Below are 26838 nucleotides of genomic sequence, written 5' to 3' on the forward strand. Positions count from 1 at the left end.
CCAAACAAAAGAACAAGATCAAAAACTAAGAAATAAACCCTAATGAAATGGAGATAAGTAATTTACCTGATAAAGAGTTCAAAGTAATGCTCATAAAGATGCTCACCAATCTCAGAAAAATAGAGAAAAACAGTGAAAACTTCAACAGAGATTGAAAATATAAGAAAGAACCAATCAGAGCTGAAGAATGCAATAACTGAAATAAAAAATATACTAAGGAGAATCAATAGCAAATTAGTTGATACAGAAGAATGAATCAGCAAACTGAATGACAAAATAGTGGAAACACCTAATCAGAACAGCAAAAAGAGAAAAGAATTTTTAGATATGAGGATAACGGACCTCTGAGACAACATCAAGCATACTAATATTCACATTAGGATAAGAGAAAGAGAAAGGGACAGAAAAATAATTTGAAGAAATAATGACTGAAAACTTCCCTAACATAGGGAAGGAAACAGACATCCAAGTACAGGAAGCAATAAGAACAATAAGAGTCCTCAACAAAATGAACCCAAAGAGATCTAAACCGAACATATTTTAATTAAAAATATTATAATTAAAATGGCAAAAGTTAAAGATAGAATCTTAAAGGCAGTAAGAGAGGGCACCTGGGTGGTTCAGTTGGTTAAGCATTCAACTCTTGACTTCAGCTCATAGTCTCAGAGTCATGAGATCAAGCCCCATATCAGGCTCTGTGCTGGGCATGGGGCCTGTTTGGGATTCTTTCTCTCCTTCTCCCTCTCCCTCTACTACCCCTAGTTCACACACATACTCTCTCGGTCTAAATAAATAAATAAATAAATAAATAAATAAATAAATAAATAAAGGCAGCAAGAGAAAAAACAAATAATCACATACAAGGGAACACTATAAGATTGTCAGCTAATTTTTCACAGAAACTGTGGAGGTCTGAAAGGAGTAGCAGGATATACTGAAAGTGCTGAAAAGGGAAAATTTACAATCGAGAATGCTCTACCCAGCAAGGTTATCATTCAGAATTGGAGGACAGATGAAGAGTTTCCCAGACAAGGAAACTAAAGAAGTTCATCAGCACTAAACCGGCCTTACAAAATGTTAAAGAGTCTTAAAAAAGTAAAGTCCATAATTAGAAATAAGAAAACATATGAAAGAAAGAAATCCCACTGGTAAAGCCAAATATATATGGCAAAGGAGTAAATCAGCCACTTAAAAAGTTAGTATGAACATTTAAAGACAAAAATAGTAAAATCAACTATAAATATAGTAAGTAGTTAAGGGGTACATGAAATAAAAAGATGTAAAATGTGATGTCAAAAACCATAAACCTGGGGGAGGGAAGAGATGCAGTGCTATTAGAATGTATTTGAACTTAAGCAACTATCAGCTTAAAATAGACTGCTATGTATAAGGTCAATATATATAAACTTCACAGTAATCAAAAACCAAAATCCTAAAATATATATACAAAAGATCAAGAGAACAGAATCCAAACATAATACTAAAGAAAAGCATCAAGGGGCCCCTGGGTGGCTCAGCAGTTAAGCATCTGCCTTCGGCTCAGGTCATGATCCCAGGGTCCTGGGATCGAGCCCCGCATCGGGCTCCCTGCTCAGCAGGAAGCCTGCTTCTCCCTCTTCCACTCCCCCTGCTTGTGTTCCCTCTCTCACTGTGTCTCTCTCTGTCAAAGAAATAAATAATCTTAAAAAAAAAAAAAGAAAAGCATCAAAACACAAGAGAAGAGACCAAAAGAAGAAAGGAACAGAGAAGAACTAAAAATACGACCAGAAAACAATGAACAAAATGGCAATAAGTACATACCTATCAACAATTATTTTAAATGTAAATGGACTAAACACTCCAATCAAAAGCTATAGGGTGACTGAATAGATAAGAAAAACAAGACTCATCTATATGCTGCCAACGAGAGACTCACTTCAGTTCTAAAGACATATAGACTGAATGTGAAAGAATGGAAAGAGATATTCCACACAAATGCAAATGAAAAGAAAGCTGGAGTAGTAATACCTATAAAAGACAAAATGGATTTTAAAACAAAGACTGTAACAAAAATAAAAGAATGGTATTACATAGTGATAAAGGAGTAAATCCAAGAAGAGGAAATAACATTTATAAATATTTATGCACTCAACACAGGAACACCTAAATCTATAAAGCAAATATTAACAGACATAAAGGGAGAAATTAACAGTAAAGCAATAATAGCAGGAGACTTTAATATCCCACTTACATCAATGGATAGATCATCCAGACAGAAAATTAATAAGGAAACACTGGCCTTAAACAACACATTAGACCAGATGAATAGCACATTAGACCAGATGGACTTAATAGATATACATATGGAATATTTCATCTGAAAACTGTAGAATACACATATTTTCAAGTGCATGTGGAATATTCCCTATAACAGGTCACTTACTAGGCTACAAAATAAGTTTCAATAAATTCGAGGAGATTGAAATTATATCAAACCTCTTTTCTGACCACAACAACATGAAACTAGAAATCGATTACAAGAAGAAAACTAGAAAAAACACAAACACATAGAGACTAACAACACACTACTAGACAACCAATGGATCAACAAAGAAATCAAAGAGGAAATTAAAAAATACCTTGAGACAAATGAAAATAGAAACACAAGTTTCCAAAATCTATGGGAAACAGGAAAGCAGTTCTGAGAAGGGAAGTCCACAGCAATACAGGCCTACCTCAAGAAACAGGAAATAAATGATCTATCTTTACACCTAATGGAACTAGAAAATAAACAGAGAAAGCCCAAAGTTAACAGAAGGAAAGAAATAATAAAGATCAGAGTGGAAATAAATGAAATAGAGACCAAAAAACATTTTAAAAGATCAATGAAACTAAAAGCTAGTACTTTGAAAAGGTTTAAAAATATTGACAAACCTCTAGTAACACTCATCAAGAAAAAAGAGAGCGAGCCCAAATAAAGAATGAAAGAGGAGAAAACATAGGCAGTACACTTTTTGACATCAGTCTTAGCAGGCCAGAAAGGACTGCCATGATATATTCAGAGCACTAAATGAGAAAAATATGAAGCCAAGAATACTATATCCAGCTAGGCTGTCATTGAAAATAGAAGGAGAGATAAAAAGCTTCCAGGACAAACAAAAACTAAAAGAATTTGCAATCACGAAACCAGCCCTACAAGAAATATTGAAAGGGGTCCTCTAAGCAAAGAGAGAGCCTAAAAGTAACATAGACCAGAAAGGAACAGAGACAATATACCATAACAGTCACCTTACAGGCAATACAATGGCACTAAATTCATATCTTTCAATAGTTACCCTGAATGTAAATGGGCTAAATGCCCCAATCAAAAGACACAGGGTATCAGATTGGATAAATAAACAAGACCCATCGATATGCTGTCTGCAAGAGACTCATTTTAGACCCAAAGGCACCTCCAGATTGAAAGTGAGGGGGTGGAAAACCATTTACCATGCTAATGGACACCAAAAGAAAGCTGGAGTGGCAATCCTTAGATCAGACAAATTAGATTTTAAACCAAAGACTATAACAAGAGATGAGGAAGGACACTACATCATACTTAAAGGGTCTATCCAACGAGAAGATCTAACAATTGTAAATATCTATGCCCCTAATATGGGAGTAGCCAACCATATAAGCCAACTAATAACAAAATCAAAGAAACACACCAACAACAATACAATAATAGTAGGGGACTTTAACACCCCCCTCACTGAAATGGACAGATCATCTAAGCAAAAGATCAACAAGGAAATAAAGACTTTAAATGACACACTGGACCAAATGGACTCCACAGATATATTCAGAACATTCCATCCCAAAGCAACAGAATACACATTCTTCTCTGCTGCCCATGGAACATTCTCCAGAATAGATCACATCCTAGGTCACAAATCAGGTCTCAACCGGTACCAAAAGACTGGGATCATTCCCTGCCTATTTTCAGACCACAGTGCTTTGAAACTAGAACTCAATCACAAGAGGAAAGTCAGAAAGAACTCAAATACATGGAGACTAAAGAGCATCCTACTAAAGAATGAATGGGTCAACCAGGAAATTAAAGAAGAATTTAAAAAATTCATGGAAACAAATGAAAATGAAAACACAACTGTTCAAAATCTTTGGGATGCAGCAAAGGCAGGCCTAAGAGGAAAGTATATAGAAATACAAACCTTCCTCAAGAAACAAGAAGGTCTGAAATACACAACCTAACCCTACACCTAAAGGAGCTGGAGAAAGAACAGCAAATAAAGCCTAAACCCAGCAGGAGAAGAGAAATAATAAAGATCAGAGCAGAAATCAATGAAATAGAAACCAAAAGAACAGTAGAACAGATCAACGAAACTAGGAGCTAGTTCTTTGAAAGAATTAATAAGATTGATAAACTCCTGGCCAGACTTATCAGAAAGGAAAGAGAAATGACCCAAATAAATAAAATCATGAATGAAAGAGGAGAGATCACAACCAACACCAAAGAAATACAAACAATTATAAGAACATATTAGGAGCAACTCTATGCCAGCAAATTAGATAACCTGGAAGAAATGGATGCATTCCTAGAGATGTATCAACTACCAAAACTGAACCAGGAAGAAACAGAAAACCTGAACAGACCCATAACCACTAAGGAAATTGAAACAGTAATCAAAAATCTCCCGACAAACAAGAGCCCAGGGCCAGATGGCTTCCCAGGGGAATTCTACCAAACATTTAAAGAAGAATTAATACCTATTCTATTGAAACAGTTCCAAAAAATGGAAATGGAAGGAAAACTTCCAAACTCATTTTATGATCCCAAAATCCGACAAAGACCCCATCAAAAAGGAGAATTACAGACCAATATACCTGATGAACATGGATGCAAAAATTCTCACCAAAACACTAGCCAATAGGATCCAACAGTACATTAAAAGGATTATTCACCACGACCAAGGGGGATTTATTCCTGGGCTGCAAGTTTGGTTCAACATCCGCAAATCAATCAATGTGATACAATACATTAATAAAAGAAAGGACAAGAATCATATGATCCTCTCAATAGATGCAGAAAGAGCATTTGACAAAGTACAGCATCTTTTCTTGATCAAAACTCTTCAGAGTATAGGGATAGAGGGTACATACCTCAATATCATAAAAGCCATTATGAAAAACCCATAGCAAATATCATTCTCAATGGGCAAAAACTGAGAGCTTTCCCCCTAAGGTCAGGAACACGGCAGGGATGTCCACTATCACCACTGCTATTCAACATAGTACTAGAAGACCTAGCCACAGCAATCAGACAACAAAAAGAAATAAAAGGCATCTGAATCAGCAAAGAAGAGGTCAAACTCTCACTCTTTGCAGACAATAGGATACTTTATGTGGAAAATCCAAAAGACTCCACACCAAAACTGCTAGAACTCATACAGGAATTCAGTCAAGTGGCAGGATATAAAATCAATGCACAGAAATCAGTTGCATTTCTCTACACCAACAACAAGACAGAAGAAAGAGAAATTAAGGAGTCGATCCCATTTACAATTGTACCCAAAACCATAAGATAACTAGGAATAAATCTAACCAAAGAGGCAAAGAATCTGTACTCAGAAAACTATAAAATACTCATGAAAGAAATTGAGGAAGACACAAAGAAATGGAAAAACGTTCCATGCTCATGGATTGGAAGAACACATATTGTGAAGATGTCAATGCTACCTAGAGCAATCTACACATTTAATGCAATCCCTATCAAAATACCATCAACTTTTTTCACAGAGCTAGAATAATCCTAAAATTTGTATGGAACCAGAAAAGACCCCAAATAGCCAGAGGAAAGTTGAAAAAGAAAAGCAAAGCTGGTGGCATCACAATTCCAGACTTCAAGCTCTATTACAAAGCTGTAATCATCAAGACAGTATGGTACTGGCACAAAAACAGACACATAGATCAGTGGAACAGAAAAGAGAGCCCAGAAATGGACCCTCAACTCTATGGTCAACTAATCTTCGACAAAGCAAGAAAGAATGCCCAATGGAAAAAAGACAGTCTCTTGAATAAATGGTGTTGGGAAAATTGGACAGCCACATGCAGAAGAATGAAGCTGGACCATTTCCTTATACCACACACAAAAATAGACTCAAAATGGTTGAAAAACCTAAATGTGAGACAGGAGTCCATCAAAATCCTAGAGGAGAACACAGGCAGCAACCTCTTCGACCTCAGCTGCAGCAACTTCTTCCTAGCAACATTGCCAAAGGCAAGGGAAGCAAGGGCAAAAATGAACTATTGGGACTTCATCAAGATAAAAAGCTTTTGCACAGCAAAGGAAACAGTCATCAAAACCAAAAGACAACCAACAGAATGGGAGAAGATATTTGCAAATGACATATCAGATAAAGGGCTAGTCTCCAAAATCTATAAAGAACTTATCAAACTCAACACCCAAAGAACAAAGAATCCAATCAAGAAATGGGCAGAATAAATAAAAAAAACCTTTGGAAAAAAAAAAAAGGGGGGCACCTGGGTGGCTCAGTCGTTAAGCGTCTGCCTTTGGCTCAGGTCATGGTCCCAGGGTCCTGGGATCGAGCCCCGCATCAGGCTCCCTGCTCCACGGGAAGCCTGCTTCTCCCTCTCCCACTCCCCCTGCTTGTGTTCCCTCTTTCGCTGTGTCTCTCTCTCTGTCAAATAAATAAATAAAATCTTTGAAAGAAATGGGCAGAAGACATGAACAGACATTTTTCCAAAGAAGACATCCAAATGGCCAACAGACACATGAAAAAGTGCTCAACATTGCTCAGCATCAGGGAAATCCAAATCAAAACCTCAATGAGATACCACCTCACACCAGTCAGAATGGCTAAAATTAACAAGTCAGGAAATGACAGATGTTGGCAAGGATGCGGAGAAAGGGGAACCCTCTTACACTGTTGGTGGGAATGCAAGCTGGTGCAGCCACTCTGGTAAACAGTGTGGAAGTTCCTCAAAAAGTTGAAAATAGAGCTACCCTATGACCCAGCAATGGCACTACGGAGTATTTACCCCAAAGATACAAATGTAGTGATCCAAAGGGGTATGTGCACCCCAATGTTTATAGCAGCAATGTCCAAAATAGCCAAACTATGGAAAGAGCCAAGATGTCCATCAGCAGATGAATGGATAAAGAAGATGTGGTATATATATACATAATGGAATATTATGCAGCCATCAAAAAACAACAACAACAACAAAATCTTGCCATTTGCAACGACGTGGATGGAACTAGAGGGTATTATGCTAAGTGAAATACGTCAATCAGAGAAAGACATGTATCATATGATCTCACTGATATGAGGAATTCTTAATCTCAGGAAACAAACTGAGGGTTGCTGGAGTGGTGAGGGGTGGGAGGATTGGGATGGCGGGGTGACAGACATGGGGGAGGGTATGTGTTATGGTGAGTGCTGTGAATTGTGTAAGACTGTTGAATCACAGACCTGTACCTCTGAAACAAATAATACATTTTATGTTAAAAAAAAAAAAGAAAAGAAGAAGATAGTAGGAAGGTAAAAATGAAGGGGGGGAAATTGGAGGGGGAGACGAACCATGAGAGACTATGGACTCTGAGAAACAAACTGAGGGTTCTAGAGGGGAGGGGGTGGGGGGATGGGTTAGCCTGGTGATGGGTATTAAAGAGGGCACGTATTGAATGGAGCACTGGGTGTTATATGCAAACAATGAATCATGGAACACTACATCAAAAACTAATGATATAATGTATGGTGATAACATAACATAATAAAATAAAATTTTAAGAAATCATAAAAAAAGATGAGGTAGATATATACAACAAAATATTGCTCCACCATAAAAAACGATGAAATCTTGCCATTTGTGACAACATAGATGGACCTAGAGGGTATTACACTAAGTGAAATAAGTCAGACAGAGGCAAATATCATATGATTTCATTTACCATAGAATCTAGAAAACAAAAATGAACAAATAAAACAAAATAAAAACAGACTCACAGGGGCAGGAAACAAACTGTTGATTACCACAGAGGACAGGGGTCAGAGTAGGGAGGCAAAATAGGTGAAAGACTTAAGAGTTACAAACTTCTAGTTAGAAAATATCAAGTTATGGAGAGATCATGTACAGAATAGAGAACAAAGTCAATAATATTTCAATAACTTTATATGGTGACAGTAACTACATTTATTGTGGCGATCATTTCATAGTATTTTAAGTTGTCAAATCACTATGATGTACATAGGAAACTAATAGGGTATATCATAATTATACTTCTATAAATAAAATAAATAAATAAATAAATAAATAAATAATGCTAATTTCTAGTAATATATACACAACAACAGTAAAGGAAGTTAAAAATGCTTAGGGTTCTTCAGTTATTTTGTACTATGTATAAATTCCAGGACACCGTAGACTTTCTTGTATTTTAATCAGAGGATATTTTATAGACCCTAAAGGGTTTCAGTGGCCAGAAAACTCTCATCTGTACATCATAGGTTATGGCTTTTTAGGTTTTTTTCATCTCTTCCAAGAAATCCTTTTTCAGTGATTTATGTTTTTTGAAAATATTATCCCCCTAATTTATGTCCATACCAAACAAGGAAAATCATTTTCCATGACCTGAACCCAAAAAGTTGGATAATATACTCTAGCTAAACAAAGGGTGCCGAAAGAACCAAACATGCAAGCTACTTCCTGATTATCTTAAAATAAGCTCTACAGTTTATTAAACACACCTGAGACAGCTCAAAAACATCCAGACATGTTCTGATATTCCTAAAGTCTTTTTTTTAACCATTCATTGAAATGTGAGATTAGAAAACTCTAGATATAATACTTTTTTATTTTTCTTTCCTTTTCTTTCTTTCTTCTTCTTTTTTTTTTTTTTTTACCTTTGATCCTTCAGGGCCATTTTGTCCAGGAATCCCAATATCTCCTGGAAAACCCTAGGGAACATAAAAATATAGAGAATTTACTCAACAGCCATTACTATAAATCCAATAAGCATATGAAAATTTCCTTTGCCATTCTCTCATTCCCAGTTAAAGTAATTTATACTGCTCAAAAACTCAGTATTAAAGGTCTATTATTAGGCAGTTGTTTAACACTGGAATACAAAACTGACAAAGTTACTTCACCAGTTCTTCACCAGTTATTCAAAATCTTCAGACCCAAAGAAAACTCTTCAATTCAGTCTAAGAGAACCAAAGTCTTAATCCAAAACCATCCACAACATGGAAAAAAGGCAAAAAGGTTCATAATAGGTCCTTTCAATGACCTACGGGACACATGGCCACCCATGGATTAGGGGAATGTAATTTGTTAGATTCACTGTTTACTAACCAAATGTTAACTTGTAGATTTTTGTTAGTTAGAAATGCAAATAACTTTTGTCTGATGAAAAAAATAACCATAAAGGTTATGGGTTAATACACAGGACATTAATCAGTTTTGTATCTAATTTAATTATCTTATTCTAACATTCCCATATTTAATAATCAATACTTAGCTCTTCAAATGCTCGTCAAACTCATCTTAATATCTTACTGGTTTCATCATTAATTAATGAGTTCAAAAAATTTTTCACACCCATGTTTACTTTATATTTGCCTAAGAATCACAATTTTACCTTTTTGGAAATTGTATTTTAGCAGCCTAACATAGTTGGCTCAAGAAATAGAAAGGAGCTGTAGTGTTAAATAAAATCTGTGCTGGGGAAAGGTCTAGAACGTTGCTCTAAAATGGTTAGATCAATCAATGTTCTCACTGCAATAATGAATTAGAATGTGATTCATCATGATCAGTTTTAATAATGAGAATAAGATAATAAGTGCAGTTTTACCTCTATTGATTTTGTCACAGATAAAGCTGTTTCAGTATTTCCTGCTGACTTGGGCAAAGGAACAGAAGGTAAGACGAGTACAAGAATCAGCATCTTTTTAAAAAATATTTTATTTTATTTATTTGAGAGAGAGAGAGAAAGAGTGGGAGGAGGGGCAGAGGGAGAAACAGACTCCCTGCTGAGCAGGAGCCCAATGTGGGACTCCAACCCAGAACCCTGAGATCATGACCTAAGCCAAAGTCAGATACTTAACTGACTGAGCCACACAGGTGCCCCAAAAATCAGCATCTTAAAAAGTAAAAGTTACAAGTAAATATGAATGTGAGCTAGAAAAGGTAGTTCAGTGAAGAAGTAAATATCATGGTAATAAAAATGCTCACAAGTTACATGGAACTGCAAGGATGATTCTGGAATACTCATCCTGGAAAGAAAAATCAAAAGAAAGTGATACTAACTCATCCAGTCCAGATTAGGACAGAAATGCCTTGGTTCTGATTTAAAACTTGTATTCTATAGAGAAAAATATTACTTAGGGACATTTCTGGCAAGAGAAAAGACAGTGATAACAGAAAAACTGGTCATAGAATCAGATTTAAGTTTAGCAACAGAATATGTTTAATATAGACTTGTCCATTGCTTTTCTAATGAAAGAAAAAATCAGGTTCACCTATGCCTTCTCTGTCTGCCTAAATAATTTTCCCTCATCTTTCTTCACCTGGAAGACTTATGTTTTAAATAGAATAGAAAATTGAATAATATTTTTCCAAGTTTTATTTAAATTCCAGCTAATTAACATACAGTGCAATATTAGTTTTAGGTGTAGAATTTAGTGATTCATCACTTACATACAAGACCCAGTGCTCATCACAAGTGTCCTCCTTAATACCTATTACCTCTTTAACCCATCTCCCTGCCCACCTCCCCTCCAGTAACCATCAATTTGTTCTCTGTAGTCAAATTATGGCAGGAGCCCAAATATCCATCAACTAATGAATGGATAAAGAAGATGTGGGATATATAATGGAATATTGCTCAGCCATAAAAGAAATGAAATCTTGCCATTTGCAACGACATGGATGAAGCTACTGAGTATTATGTTAAGTGAAATGAGTCAGCCAGAGAAAGACAAATACCATATGATTTCACTCATAGGTGGAATTTAAGAAACAAAATAAATGAACATAAGGAGGAATAAAAGGCAGACAAACCAAGAAAACTGAATGATATTTGGCTTCTTTGATCCCCAAACCATGAGTTAGTTCTCTTCTAAGAACTCTCGCACTATCCTAGAGTCCTACAAGGTCACTTAATGTAGCGTTATGGCTTATATTATTTTCCTCATCAGATTGTAAACTCTTTGAAGGTAGTTTTATGTTTTATGAACTATAATATTTCCAGCAACTAGTACAACACCTGGTACAAAGTAAGTGCTAAAAAATGTATTTTGTAGTTGTCATTGTCGAGTGACTGACTTGTTTCTCTCAGAAAAAAACAAAACAAACAAACAAAAAGAACCTGACAAGTCTGGTAGCTACTTTTGGTCCCTGGGTACTGGTTTATAACCACTGGCTCAGAGGATCCCCATGGATAAATTCATAGTTCCTGTACATCCTCCTGATGAGCCTGAAACACCTTGTCATTCCAGAAAGCAAAAAGACTATAAAAGATGTCAAATCGAGAGTTATGTTAAAAGAACCGAGGGGGCTTGAAGAAGATCCCACTGAGCAGATATGGGATAGTATGAACTTCTATAAGGATAAGAACTGCAATGGATTGAAACATATCAAATATGTTTAAATTCGTGAGTTTTAATGATACAGTTAAAGAACTGCCCACTTTTAGAGGATGAAAGGAAGTCAACTCCTTATTTTGAAAATCGGTAAAGGTGAAGAATTGAGCATTTATTCTACTTTCCCATATATACTGTGCCACTACTAACCAAATAGTAGATGAGGGAACGTATTCAGCCAACAAATAAAAAAGAAATGATACAGCAAAAATATCTCCATTTTGTAACCACCTAAATCTAATACATCTGGGCAGTTGAGTAATCAACTGTTACTAACATCATAAAACAAGGAACTAGACATTATGTGCTTTCTGATGAAAGAATACAGTATCACCTATAGTTTCACCAAAAACAAAGAAAACTGAATATGGCCAGGCCTCTGTATGTGACTACCCAGGTCACATGACCAGGGATCTTTAACAGCTAATTTGTAAGGGGGAAAAGGGAAATGGAAAGAGAACTTGTAGACTGAAAGACATAGTAACAAAATAAGCCTATACTACAGTTTTAACCTAACTTGAATGACAAACCGTAAAAGAAAAAAGCACTGCCAACTTTTGGGAGGAGAGGAAGGCTTATGGTTGGGTTGAGATCCAAAAAACTTCTGGGGATAACTGGCAGTTCTATTGTTGACCTGCATAGCAAACACAATAGTGTTTGTCTTACAACTGTTGTGATACACATTTGTTTTATATACTTTTTGTATCTGTGTTTTATTTTTCAATAAAACAGTAAGATAAAAGTTATTGAGGTGACTTCTGGGTAAACATGGAATATTAAGTATATCCATGAATATCTGTTCCTTCTTAAACATTAAAATAATAGTAAAGGAATATTAAAAAGACATTAAGTGTCAAAGACCAGGGGAATAGGAGACAACAGATGTCAATAATTTGGAAGCCTTTTATTTCTTTTTATTGTCTGATTGCTGTGGCTAGGATTTCTAGGACCCTATCAAATAAAAATGGTGAGAATGGACATCCCTCACTTGTTCCTGACCATAAAGGAAAAGCACTCACCTGTCAGAATGGCTAAAATTAACAACACAAGAAACAATAGGTGTTGGCAAGAATGTGGAGAAAAAGGAACCTTCTTGTACTGTTGGTGGAAATGCAAACTGGTGCAGTCACTCTGAAAAACAGTATGGAGGTTCCTCAAAAAGTTAAAAATAGAACTACCCTATGATCCAGCTATGGCACTACTAGGTATTTACCCAAAGAATGCAAAAGTACTAATTCAAAGGGATACGTGCTCCCCAATGTTTACAGCGGCATTATCTACAATAACGAAATTATGGAAACAGTCCAAGTGTCCATCTACTGATGAATGGATAAAGAAGATGTGGTATATATACATACACACATATAATATGCATATATTTAATGCACACTCACACAATGGAATAATACTCAGCCATCAAAAATAATGAAATTTTGCCATTTGCAGTGACATGAATGGAACTACAGAGTACTATGCTAAGTGAAGTAAGTCAGCTAGAGAAAGACAAATACCATACGATTTCACTCATATGTGGAATTTAAGAAAGAAAACAGATGAACATATGGGGAGGGGGAAAAGAAAAAAAGGAGAGACGGACACGAGCCATAAGAAACTCTCTTTTTTTTTTTTTTAAAGATTTTATTTATTTATTTGAGAGAGAGAATGCGATAGAGCATGAGGGGGGGTAGGGTCAGAGAGAGAAGCAGACTCCCTGCTGAGCAGGGAGCCTGATGCGGGACTCATCCCGGGACTCCAGGATCATGACCTGAGCCAAAGGCAGTCGCTTAACCAACTGAGCCACCCAGGCGCCCTCTCTTTTTTTTTTTTAAAGATTTTATTTATTTCTTTGACAGAGAGAGACACAGTGAGAGCAGGATCACAAGCAGGGGGAGAGGGAGAGGGAGAAACAGGCTTCCCGTGGAGCAGGGAGCCCGATGCGGGGCTCGATCCCAGGACCCTGGGATCATGACCTGAGCCGAAGGCAGACGCTTAACGACTGAGCCACCCAGGCGCCCTGCCATAAGAAACTCTTAATGATAGAGAACAAACTGAGGGTTGCTGGAGGAGAGGTGAGTGGGGGATGGGCTATGAGTGATGGGTAGTAAGGAGGGCCTTTTTGTGATGAGCACTGGGTATTGTATGGAAGTGATGAATCACTGAATTCTACTCCAGAAACCAATATTTCACTGTATGTTAACTACATACAGTTAACATAAAATTTAAATTAAAAAATAATAATTAAACAAATGAACTACCTAATAATAAAAAATAAAATAAAATGTTGTTATAGACAGTAGCATCATTTAGGCCATTTAACTCTTTTGAAAATTTTCAAATTTTCATTGATTTTTATATCAATCATACTTTAAATACACATGAACACAATACAGTTGGCTTAAATTTATCTTAAGTAGTTTATAAGTCTGAACAAAGTAGAAATGAATATATCTCTTATAAAAACAATCATATTAAAACAGGATAAAGGGTGCCTGGGTGGCTCAGTTGTTAAGCGGCTGCCTTCGGCTCAGGTCATGATCCCAGGGTCCTGGGATCGAGTCCCACATCAGGCTCCCTGCTCCGCGGGAAGCCTGCTTCTCCCTCTCCCACTCCCCCTGCTTGTGTTCCTGCTCTCGCTGTCTCTGTCAAATAAATAAATAAAATCTTTAAAAAATAAAAATAAAACAGGATAAAATTAATAAATCATTCAAGCTAGAGCAACACATAAATTATGGACTCCTAAAGGGCAAAGTTATTCAAAGCCTAGTTTGGTGCTTGGATACAGTATATTCAATAAAGATTTGACCGCTTCAATTGATGACCAAATTAAAAATGAATTGTTTGAATAATTATATTTTCAGTTTTGCAGTTTCAAAGTTATTTTTTGTCAAACAAACAAATAAACAAAACACTGCCCAAAAAACCCAAGTAGCATAGCTTCTATAGATAGGATTGTAACAATCGCAAACAAGAAAAATGCAGTCAGAGGGAGAGAGGTTCTGTAAGGGGAGAATTCCATTTGAGAAATGGATCCAAAAAACAATCATAAGATTTTGCTCTTTAGCATTTGTGGAAGTACGTGCCATGTCAGTAATATGGTGAATCCAAATAAGAAAGTAATAAAAAAAAAGGATTAAAATGACCTTTTCGGAGTGAGAATAATCCATATAAAAGTTAACGCCAAAAAAAAAAATATTTGACAAGGCAGAACTAATAAATTCACTTTCCCAGGAAACTATAGAAATGAAATTTAAGCACAGAGCAGCATGCAACTGCAAATTAAGGAACTGTTCTGTCTTCTGGGAAAACCACAAATAGAAAATATGAGCCTCTGGAAAAATAAAGGCGAAATAAGGAATTCATCAAGGTATCTGGCTTTCTTTCACTGCCTTTTGCTGTTTTAGAACTAAAAACCATAAAAACAGATTTTTTTTCATTATGATATCATTGAAAATCTTTGCAATCTTTGTAAATGATTACTGCTATTCATGTATTTTCCCTTTTGCAATTCTATATTTTTGAATAGTAAATATAGCACAGCTGAATTCCATTAATATGTAGCATCCTAAAAACTCAGCAGGGAAAATCCAGAAACAATAAAGACAATGAAAATTCCTTATAACACAACGTACACTCTCTGACTTGTTTAATAAGACTTTGTTTAAATAATATTATCAGTATGTTTGAAGTCACTCTACAAAATCAATTGCAAAGTCATTTTATTTTACACAAAGCTATACTAAACTTCTAATTTTAAGGTAAACTATTTTGACCATTATTTGACCCTTAGATTTGGATAACCTATAGTGACGAAAAGCAGATCAGTGATAGACTGGGGATGGGAGGAACATGAGAGACAGAAAGGAAGAATTACAAAGGTGAACAAAGAAATTTTGGGATTTTTAGAAAGATTTTATTTATGGATGTATTGATTTATTTGAGAGCAAGAGAAAGCTCACAAGCAGGGGAAGGGGGAAAGGGGAGAAAGAGGGAGAGAGAGAATCTCAAGCAGACTCTAGCTGAGCATGGAACCAACACGGGGCTCAGTCTCAGGACCCTGAGATTATGACCTGAGCCAAAAGCAAGAGTTGGATGCTTAACCAATTGAATCACCCAGATGCCCCAGAAATTTTGGGATTTGATGGATTTGTTCACTATCTTGATTTTGGCGATGGTTTCACGAGTTATACATATGTCAAAAATTATCAAATTGCACAATTTAAGTATATGTAGTTTGTTATATGTCAATTACACCTCAATAAAAGTGTAAAACAAAAGGTAATTGGTACTGGGTGTTTTAGATAATCACCATTCTTTGGTAGACAACAGTTTGCAACCATTTAAAGACCCTTAGAAAACTTGTCCCCAGATAAAAATCAGGGAAGCTCAGATTTCAAATTGTTTTGGAAGTAATAACAGGACTATGATTTGATACTTACCTTTGGATAAGTATCATTTTAGGTACCCCACATCTATATATTTGACTCATTTAAAATTCTTGTAAGTGTCTTTAATTAAAGAATATCAGTTTATTCATTTAACATGTTACTATGTATCAGGCATCATTCTTGGCATTGAACATAGGCTAGGAACAAAAATATTTCCTCATACCATACAGTGTATATTCTGGAAACCCTTTATCTCAGATTCTCCCTTTTTCAGTGTGTGTAAGTTTGTGGCAAGGAGTGGGAAGTTAGATGATTTTAAAAAGTTGATTTATATTGTTATGAGGAACTGGCATATATCAATTGCCTACTTTTCTTTTAAATGCACAGCCATGGGCCTGGGCCACTCTACCTTCTTTCCTATTCTCCAGTTTCTCCAAATGGAATGAATATTGTGGCTATTTTGTTTTCCTTCTAAAATCATACTGATTATTTGAGATTCAGGCCTCACTGCAAAGAATGCACTTTACTCCAGGAACCTGGCCTTAAGGCTACGAGCAATAAGTGATCATTGGGTTATCTTCCTTTGGAGAGGAAGAGTATATTTTCAACTGTATGGGTGGCTGTACTGTGTTACCAGAGGCATTTTAAAAACTATATAAGTGTGTTGGGGGGTGCCTGGGTGGCTCAGCTGGTTAAGCATCCAACTCTTGGTTTTGGCTCAGGTCATGATCTCAGGGCCGTGAGACTGAGCCCTGCATTGGGCTCCATGCTGGGCGTGGAACCTGCTTGGCATTCTCTCTCTCCCTCAGTCTACCCCTCTGCTCTTTAATTAAAAAAAGAAAAACAACTGTATAAGTGGAAGAATGGTAATATGTAGACACTGGGCACCAAAGATGTAAAATGTAGAGAGCATCCTCTTTTTTGTATGCTCACCATCTCTGAAAAACGACTCTTCAATTTGCAGTCTATGTGCTTCTGGTCCCAGTCCCTATTTCCAGGGGTGAGTAAATGACCCAAATCTTGCCAATTACAGCATTCCAACCTCATGATTACTGTGATTGATTTAAAGATGATCATGTAAGAGATGATGGACTCTGAAAAACAAACTGAGGGTTCTAGAGGGAAGGGGGTGGGAGGATGGGTTAGCCTGGTGATGGGTATTGAGGGGGGCATGTTCTGCATGGAGCACTGGGTGTTATGCACAAACAATGAATCATGGAACACTTCATCTAAAACGAATGATGTAATATATGGGGATTAACATAAGAATTAAATAAATAAATAAATAAATAAATAAATAAATAAATAAATAAATAAATAAAGATGATCATGTAATCCAAGCCAGATTGGCTGGAATCCACCTCAGAATTTTTGCTAGAGCTATAAAGAAAGAAGAATGCTTTTTTTTTTTGCTAAGATTGCTAACTCTGAGGGCAATATAAGCTTAGAATTGCCAAGGGCCACCTTTTCCATAATATGTTCCTGTGAATGAAGCCAACAGACATAAATAAGGCTAAAAGATGGAGACTATCTGGATTATATTCATCAAACTCCTGTATCCAGCCAAAACTCTAGGCACATGCACTGCTGGACTTCTTAATTACATTAGCCAATCCTGAGTTTTGCTTAAAACTGTTTGAGGTAGGTTTTGTCATTTTTAATGGAAACAAACTTGACTAAAACACTGAATTATATGCAGTTTTTTAAACACACCTAGCTTCCTCATATATCTGTGCTGGAATACCATTGCCCTCTGTTTCCATTTGATAAGCCACTACTATTTCTTCAAGTCTTCGCTCAAGCAACTGTACTTCTTAGAAGTCTTCTTTAACTCCCTACTCCAGGTTCTCTCATCATATAATCTGTTGCCAAATCAAATATAACAATCTGTGAAGCCTTTCATGGTCCCCCTTAGCCAGAATCAGTAGCTTGTTCCTTTATATGTATATAGAACTTGGTTAATATGGCTATTTAGTACTAATGACTCTATATAGTAATCAAGGGTTTATTTCTTTTTTTCCAATAAAATGTGAGCTCGTAGAGGAAAATGAAGCTATCTTACCCATCTTTATACCTCTAACATTTAACTTAACATGCTACTGGTATACAATCCTCCATAGTCTCTTGCATTTCTGCACATTATACAAATGGGTTACTAACTATCCATTGATCCAGTCTATCGTTTTAAGGATTTCCATATAGCAAAGATGGCCATAGTGTCTCCCTCTGTAGCAAAAGGCAGGAATGCTTACTTTCCATATAATAATCTCTTTCTGGAATACATTTTTTTTTTATAACTGACCATTATAAAAGATTTAGTTTCTCTAAGTTCAAAGTTCCTCTTATGCAATACAACCACTGCATATGCAAATGTCATCTAGCTCTCTTCACATCACCCTATGAGAAGAAAGGCTCTGTGAATCAGAGCAAAAATGCTGATACTCTGGAAACTGCTATTGTTAAGAATAATAAACTGTCCTTCATCTCTGTCCCAGGAGTCTTGTGTCTTCTAAGAGAAATCTATGAAACTATCAGGCTAACTGGCAGGTTTGGGATCCTTCATAGTCTCTGACAGTTCTGGTGATGAGAATGGGATACTAATGGAGACACAGCTTTCTGGAAGAGGAAGTGTGAAGGCCTTACCACATCATTAATGAGATTTGAGGGAAGTCCATGGGAATAGGCAGTGAACATGTTAACCAAATTGTACAGTCAATCGGGCAATAAATGGTCCTCTACTGTATTGCCTGCTAAAAGGAGGAATTGGAAGAGATGGTTATAGACCAAGTACTGGGAACAGAAAGTATCTTCAAAGACAGTTGTCTTAGTTGTTGCTAACTTTCCTCTGGGTGGGAAGATTTCTTCATTAATCTAGTGAGCAACCTCAGGTCAACCTCAATGTAACAACAGTACTAAGTACTGTTAGTAATAGCAACTAATAGTACTAAGATTCATCCTGGGTAGGCAGGAGATTCTGTCCTCTTTCAGACAACAGTTATGGAGACTCCCACCTACACTATGAAAGGACAGAAATTTGTGGCCACTATGGGCAGAAACCAGGCAAATCAATAAAACTTTGGCTGGTTCATTTGGGAGATCGGGGGGCAGGTTCCATATTTTTCACAATACAAGAACTGTAATATTAGGCTTCACTATCTAGCTACTGAACACTCTGCCTTGATATCACTTGGAATCAAAGGTCTTATGCAATTTGGCACCAGCCTAGTTTTATAACCTTATCTATCACTCTATACCAACACAAGGAATCTGCGTCAGCTAGTCAGTTTCATTCACTGATCTATAAATCCACTATCCATATTACCCAGATGTCTAGGCTCTGCTCATGTGGTTTACCCTGCCAGGAATGCCCTCCCCTTTTCCTGCCATTTATTCATCAACAATCTAATTCAAGATCCATCTTTTCCATGAACCCTTCCCTAATCCTTCCATCTCATGTTAATCTCTCTCTACTAACACTGAACTATAATAACTACTTATTTCTTACATGATGCCTTTGCCACTCTCTGACAGTATAAATATATATATATATGTATATATATACATATATACATATATGTGTATATATATATCTTCTTTTTCCAAAATAGACTATAAATTGCCCCAAATTATAGACAATATATTATTTTTGTATATATCCTATAGTGTTTACTAGCCATAGGTCTTACACAGTAGGAACTCAAGAAATGATTTGTTATTGACTGATTTGATCACATTTTCTTTCAGCACCAGTTTTTGAATAATAACTAAAAACATCAAATTACTCAACCAATCCCAAGTGATACTTCTTTGTTAAGAAGTAACTTGTTTAAGTAAAGGGGATCCATCTGGACTAAGATCTATTCAACTGGCTGCAGGCTGCCTTACCCAAGTAAAGTCCACTGAGGTGCTAAAATGGACATTTAGAAGCATGCCTTTGTTTGATATGAGCAGACTCTCCAAATGAACTTTGGTATTTGTCTCTAGTGAAGACCACCCTAGGGGAAAAAGAGGACCCACTGCTTGACCACAGCTGGTATCCCTCTGATTAGTGGTCTTGGCTCATTTTGTAGTAAACAACTGGCCCCACTTACCAAGAACATCATCCAAAACTCAACTATTTGGCAATCTCAGTAGTCCAGGGAGGTTAACAGCTGAATCAACAAATATTCTAACTATCCTGCTACCAAATTTGAAGGTGGTTTGCTGCCAGAACTGGGAGGAAGCATGGGTTTAGTGCTCAAAACTGATATTACTATGCTTAAAGAAATAGGGAAGATTCCTATACAGCATTTTCCATATGTTTTTGTTAAAAGCAGACAAAGAACTAGCATGGAAAAAAATTTAATCTTATGTTTTAAAGCACGTGATGTTTTATTTTGTGACATCTCTAATATTTACAATTCTGGAAAGAGCTAAGTGCACAGATATGTTTACTTCTTTGGTACAGTAATTTAACTTGCCTACAATAAGTAAAACATTATGAAGCAAGAAAAAAAAACTTTGAAGTGGTTTGAAGCGACATTTGTTCAGATGATCTTTAATGATGAACAGTCTCTTCAATGCCAATGGCAAATAACCTTTACAACAAAAACTTCAGAGTGCTTTGCTTTCACTCTTATGAAGATCTGAGCTTCTGAACTAGAAAGTACTGGAAAGAAATATTGGCCCGTCTTTTCCTGTCTTATTGGTAGTACAGGTGACAACTTAAATGGTATGATTAATTTGAGGAGCATCAAAGTTTAAATCACCCACAAATCTTTCCCTGCTCACTAAATGACTCCTTAAATTCTACAATTCAAGACTCATTGCATTAGTTCCAGGTTTCTGTTTAGTGTTAAAATGTAAATATCCTTGAAAGGGGATTCTATTGAAGATAGCTGTTCTGCTAACCATTTACTGCTTGGAGTAAAATATATTTATCAGGTCTTTAAAAACAAGCTTTGATGAGAAGGGTAATTATGGAAAAGAAAAGAGAGACTGGTTGTTTGAGATAGACAAGAACCCATGCTCAAAAGGGAAAGAATAGAGGAAGATCAGCGGCCATAGGAATTAAGTTCTTTGGCTATTTTATAATTTTCTCTAAGGACTAAACTGATTCTAGACTTTTAAATAATCAAATGATTTTTAATTTTTCATTTAATCAAACCTAATTAATTTTGATGTCTGAAAAAAGACAAATAGAGATAGTGGAGGCTTTGACCTAGTCGGAATTGAATATTGCTTTCTTCAATATAAGTTCTTTGAAGTCAAGACCAAATCCAATTGACCTCAGCATTTTTTTTTTTTTTTAGGGATGAACATATAATGGATATCTCAAAAAGATCTGTTGAAAAGAAATAATTAGAACTGAATTCTTTAAAGAAGAGCCTAAATGGAAGAGATACTTCTATAGTTAAGTAGACCTCTGGGTTCTAAGGATCAGACAATAACTCACATCTACATGACTGCCAATCATATCATGTAGAGAGAATGTCAGAGATCCCTGCCAGCGTCAAAAACCTAAAATATGAATGCATGATGGTCTCTATCAGAGCACTGTTAAATTCACCAGATTACCACCTACAGAAGTCAGTTGGATTGTGGAGATTGACTATAGGCTACCACAGCCCCAGTTGCAGCTGTTCTGTCAGACATAGCAGATAACTAAGTCCTTCTATATTTGGTATGTAATCACTGATTTGGCAAATACACTCTTTTCCTTTATAACTAAAAGAAAATTAAAAAATAGTCTGCATTCATGTGGGGCCCTTCAAATTTGGAAGTATCAGCAGTTCATCTTCACAGAAACAGATACTTATTTTACAAGAGTTTACCTTTCCTTTCTTTAAAGCTCCAACTAGCACCACTATCTAGAAAATTACAGAATGTCTGATCCACAGGCATGGAACCCCATAGAGTATAGCATTTGAACAAGATACCCTCTCTACAAAAAGCTACAAGAGTGGGCCCCTGATATGATTCATTGGCCTTCACCCATTCTGTACCATTTAGAGGTAACCAGCCTTACAATACATTGGAACTGCCTTTAAAGTTATAAGGGAAGGGCCATCTTAAAGGAAACAATATGAAGGGAGTACCACTCTTTGGGATATAGTGTATTTTTTTAAGTCAGAGACCTATATATGGTACTTTTATCTCTAATAGGAAGGATGCATGACTCTGGAAACCAAAGAATAGAAGTGGATGTGGTCTTATTTACCATCACTCCCAATGATGCACTATATTTTGTACTTTCTTTCCCCACAACCTTGGACTCTTCAGGATTAGATATCCTGTTACCCAAAGGGTCTCTCTCTTGACAGGAGACAGAGCAAATATCCCACTAACCTAAACTTAGGGCTCTTAACAAGGCACTTTGGACTTTTTATGATGAGGTCTGAGCAAACAAAAAGGGAAGTCACCATACTGGCATGGTTAATTGACCCTGAAAAACAAAAATAGGCAAGACTTCTTTACACAAAAAGGGCAGGAAGGGATACACGTGGAACTCAGGTGATACACTGGACACCTCTTAGAACTCCTATCAAGAGTTCATATTCTCAGTAATGAAGGTTAAGGTCATACCACTAGCTAAGCCACCAAGACCCACTCAGGTGATAGCTGAAGGTGAAAGGAATTTAAAATGGGTAGTGAAGGAGGGAATGATGAATACCAGCTGTGACCCCAAGAGCAATCAGATCAGCAGCAGCCATAGTACATGCCATTTACATAGATCAATTAGGCCAAAAATAAGTGAAGATATAGCAAAACCTAAACAACATAATAAAGAGCAAGTCACTATATACTATGTATTAAACTTCACATTTAATGATAAAAATATACCTCCTTGTCAAGTGTATATTAAAATGTATAATGAAATGTCAAGTGTATATTAAATCACAAAAAATGATCACAACAAAAAAGAAAAGATTGATAAGTTCCAAAAAATAGAACAACATCCTCTGATAACAATGAAATAAAAGTAAGAATTATTAACAAAACCAAAACCAATAGGCTCTTCCACCTGGAAATTCTAAAACTCCTTTTTAAATAACTCTTGGGTGAAAAGAGAAATAATTGAAATTACAAAATATCTAAAAGACAATGGTAATAAAAATACTCCATACCAGAATCTTTGAGATACATTTAAAGTAGTAGGCAGAGGGAAAGTGACAATTCTTAATAGTTTTAGGAATGAAAATAAAATAATGAAAATAAATAAAATTAAATTCCTAACTAAAAAAAAAAATAAATAAACCAAGAGAATCTCCAAGAAATAATAAAGATAAAAGGAGAAACTAATTATGTAATGAAAAGAAAAACAGAAAACAATAAATAAAAATTTCAAAAATTTTTTGAAAAAAAAATAACTACACAAACTGAATCAAGCCTAACCAAGAAAAAAAAAAAAGAATAAGCACATATATAAATATTAAAAAAAATAATGGCACATGGGAAACAACCATTAAAACAAAAATTTAAAAATCGTGAGACTATTTTGTGAATTTATATGGAAGTCAATTTGAAAACCTAGATGAAACAGATATTTTCCTAAGGCTAATATAACAAAGCTAACCCCATTAGAGATAGCTTAAAAAGGCTAATTTCTGCAGAAGCAGTAAAAAAATTCATCAAGGAACTACCCCATAAAAAAACATCAATTCCAGATGGTTTCACAGAGGAATTCCATCAAAGTCTCATAGATAAGACAGCCCCAATGTTCCATAAATTACTCCATAGCACTAAAAATTAAGAAGACTTCCTAATTATTTTCATAAAATAAGTATAACACTAATACGTAAACTGGACAAAGAAATACCAAAAAAGATTGAATATTATAGATCAAGATCATTTATAAATATTGATGCAAAAGTCACAAATAAATATTAGTACATATTGATAAGTATTGGTACAGCCATTTGGAAAACAGTATGAAGTTTCCTCAAAAAAATTAAAAACAGAACTACCATATGATCAAGCAATTCCACTTTTGGGTATTTATCTAAAGAAATAGGATACACTAACATAAAAAGATATATGCACCTCTATGTTCATTGCAGTATAATTCACAATAGGCAAGATATGGAAACAAAATCCAAAAATGGATTATCTAAAAATAATCCATTCAATGGGTGAATGGTTAAAGAAGTGATATGAAGGAGAGAGGATGGTGGCAAAGGAGGAGGACCCTAGACTCACCTTGTCCTGTGAATACAACTAGATAACTATCAAATCCTCCTAAACACCCCAGAAACTGACCTGAAGACTGGCAGAACAAACTCCACGACTAAAGGTAGAGAAGAGGCCACATCAAACAAGGTAGTAGAAAGTGCAGAAATGTGGTTTGGGAAAGAAAGGATTATGGTTGATGTGGTAGGGAGGGAGTTGCTGTTGTGGAGGAGGGTGAGAGATAGACTAGCACACAGAGGAGTACATGGGAAAATGAATCCCCCTAGCAATGGCTTGGAAAGTGAGAGGGGCCAAATTTTGTAAGTTTTTGCAACCAGCAGCACTTAAAGCCTGAAGTTTTAAAGGTCAGTGGGTATGGCTGAGATAGACTCCAGAGGGCATTGCCCTGATCTTGGAAAGAAGGCAGGCAACCTGTCGACATACAGCATTGAAACAGCAATCTGAAGAGTGTCTGGGGCATACAGTGGGGAGGTTATTCGCTCATCTTGGAGCATGTCCCAAAGAGGCAGCATTCATGGAAAGACCCCTCTGGGAACAAATGAACAGGCTAGGGCCATGTCCCTGCCCTGAACTTCAGTATAAGCACAGGGCGCCCTGCAGAAACCAGCACAGCCCAATACTCCCTACCTAATTTGCTTACACCAAGCCCTGTCACCCCATGCTCCAGTGGAACCGGCCCTCCCAGTCATGCTTGCCTCAGTCCCAACGGGCCTCTCCCCTTTAAGATCAGCCCAAACCCTTGGTCACATTGCATCTGTGAGGGTTTGCAGAACATCAGTTCCAGTGGCAGTGGCAACAGGTCTCATTTCACAAACAGATCAGAGCATACCTAGTTAAAAGGCCAGGGACCAAACACTGCTCACAATAGGCAAAGCAAGCCTCTGCAGATGACTGGCCTGATAGATAAAGCAGCCAGGACAAAACAGCAAAGCACACATACCCTGGAGACACTCTCAAAAGTGCCAGACTCTGAGGAACAAGGGATGCTACACAGCGGGGCAATACAGGACTTCTTCTTCATAAGGCCCATTACCCTCAAAAACAGCAGACATAGGTGACTTCCCTAACACACAGAAACAGGCACAGAAACTTAGAAAAAATGAGAAGATAGATAAATTTATCCCAAATGAAAGAACAGGACAAGGCCACAGCAAGAGATTTAAGTGAAACAGATATAAGTAACATGCCTAATAGAGAATTTAAAATAATGATCATAAGGATATTCCCCGGACTTGAGAAAAGAGTAAAAGACATGAGTGAGACCCTTAACACAGAGATAAGGAATAGTGAAGCAGAAATAAAAGGCTCCATAAGTGAAATGAGAAACATGCTTGATGGAATTAACAGCAGGCTGGAAGAAGCAGAGGAACAAATTAATGACCTAAAAAACAGAGTAATGGAAAGTAATCAAGCTGAACAAAAGAGAGAAAAAAGAATTATGCAAAAGGAGAATAGACTTAGGGAACTCAGTGACTCCCTCAAACATAGTAACATTCATATTATAGGAGTCTCAGAAGAAGAAGAGAGAGACAAGGGAGCAGAAAATTTATTTGAAGAAATAATAGCTGAAACTTCCCTAACCTGGGGAAGGAAACAGATATCCAGATCCAGGAGGCATGGAGAACCCCTATCAAAATCAACAAAACAGATCCACACCAAGACATTGTAATCAAACTGGCAAAATATAGTGATAAAGAAAAAAATTTAAAAGCATGAAGACAAAAGAAGACAATAACATACAAGGGAAAACCCATAAGGCTAGCAGGGTTTTTTTTCTACCATTGAAACAGTGTGACATTTGTGTATGAATAGACAATCATTCAAGTGGAATAGAAAACAAAATCCAGACATAGGCCAAAGAAACATGAAAATTTAGTATTTGTAGAGGTAGCTTTAAAATGACTAAAGAAAAGACCAATTGCTTAAGAAATAGTCCTGGAACAACTGATAACCCGTTTAGAAAAAGACAAAATTAAATAAATATATCACAACATTCAAAATTTTTTAAAAAGTTCCAAGTAATCTGCTCAAGTTACTTAGGCTGCTATCATTCAGAAGTACTAATCCCAAAAGTATGTTATTTTTCAGATATCAACTTAAACCTTTTACCACCCAATAATTAAGAAATGTTATCATAGAAGTATAAAAACTAGGTGTCATCATTTTGGCTCCTAATAGATTTACTTTTACTGAATTGTACTTTGGCATTATGACATCAGTCTGAAAGATGGAAATCACACAATACCATGAACTGCTGCCCTTCTTTTGAACTATTAATGTGTTTTTTATAGAAGGGAAAAGAGAGTCATATAACTGATCATACGTCACTGTTTTGGCCAGTAGGAAGTTCATACTAAAATTTACAAAACAGTTCCAAAAAAATGTACAGGACTTTGTGGCTATATATTGAGAAAAGACAGTTTTTCAATCTCAGCTGAGTTCTTTATTTTTTTTAAGGTTATTTATTTATTTATTTATTTGTCAGAGAGAGAGAGCACAAGCAGGGGTAGCAGCAGGCAAAGGGAGAAACAGGCTCCCCTCTGAGCAGGGAGCCTGATGTGGGACTCGATTCCAGGACCCTGGGACCATGACCTGAGCCAAAGGCATACACTTAACCAACTAAGCCACCCAGGCATCCCCTC

The 26838-nt window shown here is 36.3% G+C and overlaps 1 protein-coding gene across 1 annotated transcript in view; it reads right to left on the bottom strand.

Moving 5' to 3' along the window:
- Positions 1 to 26838, bottom strand: part of COL24A1 (collagen type XXIV alpha 1 chain) — a 355028-nt gene that overhangs the window by 216743 nt on the left and 111447 nt on the right. Inside the window, 1 exon segment of the mRNA XM_044914336.1 lies at positions 8904 to 8957. Coding sequence (XP_044770271.1) covers positions 8904 to 8957 — 54 coding nt within the window.

The sequence above is a fragment of the Neomonachus schauinslandi genome, chromosome 4 (genome assembly GCF_002201575.2).
Source record: "Neomonachus schauinslandi chromosome 4, ASM220157v2, whole genome shotgun sequence".
Lineage (NCBI taxonomy): Eukaryota > Metazoa > Chordata > Mammalia > Carnivora > Phocidae > Neomonachus > Neomonachus schauinslandi.